The sequence below is a fragment of the Homarus americanus genome, unplaced genomic scaffold (assembly GCF_018991925.1).
Source record: "Homarus americanus isolate GMGI-L3 unplaced genomic scaffold, GMGI_Hamer_2.0 scaffold34345, whole genome shotgun sequence".
Taxonomy (NCBI): domain Eukaryota; kingdom Metazoa; phylum Arthropoda; class Malacostraca; order Decapoda; family Nephropidae; genus Homarus; species Homarus americanus.
In genome coordinates, this window is record NW_024736072.1 from 1,083,335 (window position 1) to 1,088,946 (window position 5,612).

General features: G+C 40.3%; 1 protein-coding gene across 1 annotated transcript; it reads right to left on the bottom strand.

Moving 5' to 3' along the window:
* Positions 1–1,583: 1,583 nt before the first annotated feature.
* LOC121871901 (jerky protein homolog-like) lies at positions 1,584–4,409 on the bottom strand. Its single transcript, XM_042374496.1, has 2 exons — positions 3,403–4,409; positions 1,584–2,750 (listed from the first exon to the last, which is right to left on the bottom strand). Exons 1-2 carry the CDS (start codon positions 3,523–3,525, stop codon positions 1,689–1,691), a joined length of 1,185 nt encoding a protein of 394 aa, XP_042230430.1. The 5' UTR covers positions 3,526–4,409; the 3' UTR covers positions 1,584–1,688.
* Positions 4,410–5,612: the final 1,203 nt, after the last annotated feature.

Genomic DNA, 5,612 nt, shown 5'->3' on the forward strand with positions numbered 1-5,612 from the left:
GGTCCCTGCCCCTCTGCTGCCGAACCTGGCCATTCACCAATCGGAGCACAGCTCGCCTCCCACACATAAGCGGTGTTTAAGCCATTTCATACTTCTCCTAAAATTCACTTCCATCCTGTCTTTATCCCCCCGGTCATTAGCCTTTATTCATTCATCCGTAGTTGAAAATAGTGATAAGTTTTGTGCTGCCTAAATATTCCTACTGTTCAATATTTTATAGTTCTGTTAAGGAAAATTGGATTATTTTGTGTTTTGTAATACTGCAGCTATACGATAGAAATATGATATAAAAGGACCTTTCAATTAAGAACTGTGTTGCAAGTGCATGTTAAATTCACTTCCTGCTCACTGTGGGTTGTGCCCAGTAGCTTCAAACATGACATCTTTCATCACCCCACACTGCTCATCAACACTCCAGACAACTCTCCAACCATGTGACAATGAAAGTTGAATGTGAGTGCATTCTTCTGGTATTTTTCTTATATTGATTAACCCATTTATAAGGGAACTAATATATATCTCGTACCCCACACTAATATATATATATATATATATATATATATATATATATATATATATATATATATATATATATATATATATATATATATATATATATATATATATATATATATATATATATATATATATATATATATATATATATATATATATATATATATATATATATATATATATATATATATATATATATATATATATATATATATATATATATATATATATATATATATATAACACACAGTTGTATCCCGCTTAACGCGGTTTCACTTAACGCGATTTCTCATATACGCGGTGCCTCGCCAGAACCAAACATTCACTTAACACGGTTCATCTACTCATATACGCGGGAAGCGGCGCGGGCACGATGCGCACAAGGTCTCCCAGTCATCAAAACATTACCGAGTTCTTCACCCGCTACCCACCACAGCCAGCCCAAGTCAGTGATAGTGATAATTATAGTGAGGATATGGACTTATATGGACTTTGAGGGGTTTGACAAAGAGGCCCTGCAAGCCTCTGTGGTGGATAGTGATACAATTGATACAAGTGATACAGGTGAGGGCCAATAATCTGCCCTGTGCCTCGGAACCAACCCCCCATCCCCGTGTGCCCAGCCATCTTTTCTACGAATGTAAGTGTTAAAAAACCTAATATTATTGATATTTCTCTTAATTATTAATTGTGTGTGCATACCATCATAAAGTTAAGATGTTATTTTTACTACAACATAGTTGTGTGTCGTCAAAAAGTGGAGTTTGGGGGTCGGGCCAGTCTCTATTGGAATTAATCCCATATGTTCTGTTGTTCACTTAACGCGGTACCCTGTGGGTTCAATTGACCGCGTTAAGCGGGGTACAACTGTATATATACACACACAGGTTGACTATAAAAAATCCGGCAACCTCAGGACCTGAGGAGTGCCGGATTTTCGAAAATGCCAGAAAACTGATGGTTATATTTGCTGTATAAGTTTAACAGAAAATTACTACCTGTACAGTCCTTTAAACAAAGAAAATTAAACACTAAATGAAAAGCAAATGAAATTTTATTATATATGCTGTATACAGTATATTTAACAGAAAATTACTACCTGTACAGTCCTTTAAAAAAATAGAAAATTAAACACTAAATGAAAATCAAATGAAATTTTAATGTTTATCAGGCTAAACAGCAGATGGGCTGTCAGGATTATCATCTTTATCACTGACAGTGACAACATCCTCAGCAACAGGAACAGCTTCAACTTGTCTTGAAGTTGATGGCAGTAGATTATCAAGTGTGGACACCGCTGTTGCTTCTTCCTGCTTCCTAGCTATTTTCTTGAATATATCGGGCAATGTCTGTTGTTTCATATACTTGGGTCTTTCTCTAATAAGTTTATCTTGGAGCAAGAAAACATTCATGATTTCTTGTTCACTTACAAAACTTCGTTGCTCTAGTCCAGCCAGCAGTTCAGTTGTCAACGCAATTAACGTGTCAATAGAGATTCTGTCTCTCACATCTTCCTCATTTTCTTCACTGCTTTCATCTTCATCACTACCTGTACAGGCATTTCTCTCCGGACTTTTAACCATATCTACAATTTCAGAATCAGTGTAATGATGAACCGTAGGCACATTATCATCAACATCCAACCATTCTGTTAAAACATCTTCATTTATCCTTGATGAAAGCTCCTTGGCATCAGGATTAGTTACATCTTTAACATAAGCAAGAAGTTCATGTATAAGGTGCTTTTCTTTGGAAACCCTAAACCCTGCAAAATCATTTTCTGTGTCTTCGTTAGAATGAGAAGTAAACATTAAACTTGGCCACAATTTATGCCATCCATTTTTCAGTGTTGATGTTTTAATAGACGTCCAAGCATTAGCAACACAGTACACTGCATCCTTAATGTTGAACTCTTTTATGAATTTCTGTGCTGGGGTACCTGAATTAACTGAACTCACTAGGCGCCTCATTAACAGGGATCGATACTTACACTTCATAGAAAGTATGATACCATTGTCCTGTGGTTGAATTAGTGATGTGCAGTTGGGTGGGAGGTAGGCAACAAAAACATTATCTTTCACTAGAAGATCGGCTTTTGGATGTGCCGAACAATTGTCTAAAATAAGAAGTATCATGCATTTAGGGTCTAGTCCAACTGAGTTACAGTGAGCCCTGGCCTCAGGAACAAAACATTTATGAAACCAATCCAATGTAATATCAGTGGTAACCCACCCCTTTGTAGGGGTATCGAGATATTAATGTTGTCTAGCACTCAGGATGGAAGGAAACTCTAATGTGGTTTTCTTGTATAATATATAAGTTATATGATAGACAGTCTGGTGCTGGAGGTGGTTGTGGTGAGGCGCTGCTCTGTAGAGACGTTCGGTGAGTAGCGTGTTGAAGGAGGTAGATGTGCAGGAGCTTTGTTAGAGAAGATGTTGCCTGTTGCTGGCCTCCTGGTTGAATGAATGCTGGATAGCTAGGAGCTTGCTGGAGGAGGTGTTGCGTGTTCAGGAAGATGGGCCAGAATGAGAGTTGGTTGGTGAGGAAGCTCAGAGAAGGACATGCTCGCTGGCGGGAGCGAGGACCGCCAGGCAGGCGAGGAGAAGACAGGGGCCGCCAGGCAGGCGAGGAGAAGCGAGGGGCCGCCAGGCAGCGGCGGAGGAGGAGGTGTTGCTTGTTCAGGAAGAATGGTCAGAATGAATCTCAATGGAGAGACAGAGCTTATATACCCAGCAGCCGCTATGAGTCATGTTGGGAAAACCCAGAAAGTCGCCGGTGAATAGTTTCGTTGCTAGGCAACGGCACGTCGGAATGCGTGGAGGTGCCGTGTGGTGGCAGTGGCTACGCAGTTGTAGGCAGTTGTAGGGGAGACGTCCACTACACCTTCTTGTTGGCACGGTAATGGACAGGAAACCGTGTCATACCCTTAAAGACCCTCGGATGTAAACTTTTTCCGATAACAAGCAACTTACATCTATGGGTACCCGCAGCATTAGAGCAGCACATTACCGTGACGCGATCATTCGAAGCTTTAAACCCCGTTGGCGATTCTGCATCCTCAGTTGTCAGAGTTCTTTTTGGCGTACATCTCCAAAATAAGGCAGTCTCGTCAGCATTGTACACTTGTTCAGGACTTAAATGTTCATCACTAACTAACTTTGCAAATTCATCCACATAGGCACTAGCTGCATCCTTGTCTGCTGAACGTTTTTCACCACATACTGCACGAAAATGTAAGCCACGTCGCGACTTGAAACGTTGCAGCCAACCTTCTGTATAGTCACACTTGTGTTGCAATCCCAGCTCTTCATGAAACACTTTGGCTTGTTCCTATAATAAATCACCAGAAATTTCCACACCTTCACTTACACGAAGTTTAAAACAGGTTATGAGAACTTGGTCTAGTTCCTCACTTTTTCCCTCCGACATTGACTTCCTTACAAACATTTTCCTTTTTGATCCACGTCAGAAAAGAACTTTAACAGTTTTTCTTTCTGTTTTTTAATATCATACACTGTTGAAGAGCCGATGCTGTATGTTTCACAAATGGTTCGCACAGACACGCCGCTATCAAGTTTTTTAAGCACTTCCACTTTCTCTGCGATCGACAACGCACGATGTTTACGTTTTACGCCACCGCTTTTCTTTGCTGAATCCACGATGGGGCTATACAGCAGCAATTAAATGATAAAATCAGAAGGAATGAGCATGAATGCTTGTTAGCAGGTGCAAGCAAGACCCAACAGCTGATTCTGGAGTACAGCGCTATCAGAACATAAACGGCGCGTCCAGAAAACAATGGTGCGCCAAGGCAAGAAATTTGTAAATGCGCTCCGAAATCCATGCCGGAAAACTGAAGGTTCCGGTTTATCGATTGCCGAATTTTTGATGATCAATATATATATATATATATATATATATATATATATATATATATATATATATATATATATATATATATATATATATATATATATATATATATATATATATATATATATATATATATATACAGTGGCCCCTCGGTTAACGAACTCAATCCGTTCCAGAAGGTCGTTCGTTAACCGAAACGTTCGTTAACCGAAACCATTGTTTCAATGGGTTTTTGGGTAATTGGTTCCAGCTCACCGAAAATTTCCTAACTTCAACAAAAATGGCGGAAAAATTTACTTACTTTGAGGTGTGTATGTAGAAGGCTCCTGGATGATGGTGATGATGTGCATTTGAAGTGGGAGGTGCAGGAGGAGAAGGGAGAAGAGAAGGAAGTGGAGGTGGAGGAGAAGCATTTTACTGCTTCTTGGAAGGTGAGTCACCTTCCATGAAAATGTCAGGAACCTCTGGACTGACAGATTCTCCACCATGAACATCCTCTCTCTTTCTTGAAGTGGAAGGCTGAGGGCTAGCATCTTGTTCCCTCTGCCTTTTACTGAAGAAAGTGTCAATTGTGGTCTGTGGGGCATCTGTCCTCCTCACCATTAACTTATGTTTAAAGAAGGAGACCACTGAGTCCTCAACATGACACAAAGTTAGTTCAGTTTTTCCACTTCTGGGTGCTTTGAAGCCAGTTCCCTGAACTTCTCCCAGTGGTAAATCACATCTTTCAACTGTTTAGCTGACATATGGTCATCACTTTCAATTTCCTCCTCACCACTGTCAGCCTCTACCCGTAACATCTCATCCAGTTCCTTCAAGTCATTAGGAGTAAGTTCCTCCTCATGAGACATCACAAGCTCTTCCACATCCTTCTCCGCCACTTCAAGACCCAATGACTGACCAATGGACACAATCTCCTGGTCCAACTCTGTGTCATCCTCAAATCCCTCAAAATCATGGACTACTGATGGCCACAGTGCTTTCCATGAAGAATTGAGGGTTCTATTGGAGACTTCTTGCCATGATGACACAATCAATTTTACAGCCTCCAGGACGTTGAATTGTGTCTTCCAGAACTGTTTCAGTGTTAGTTCAGGATCAATGGAAGTTGCCTGATGACACCTCCTAAACATTTTCTTCATGTACAATTTCTTGAAGTTGCTGATCACATTCTGGTCCATTGGCTGTATGAGTGATGTAGTGTTTGGAGGCAAAAACAA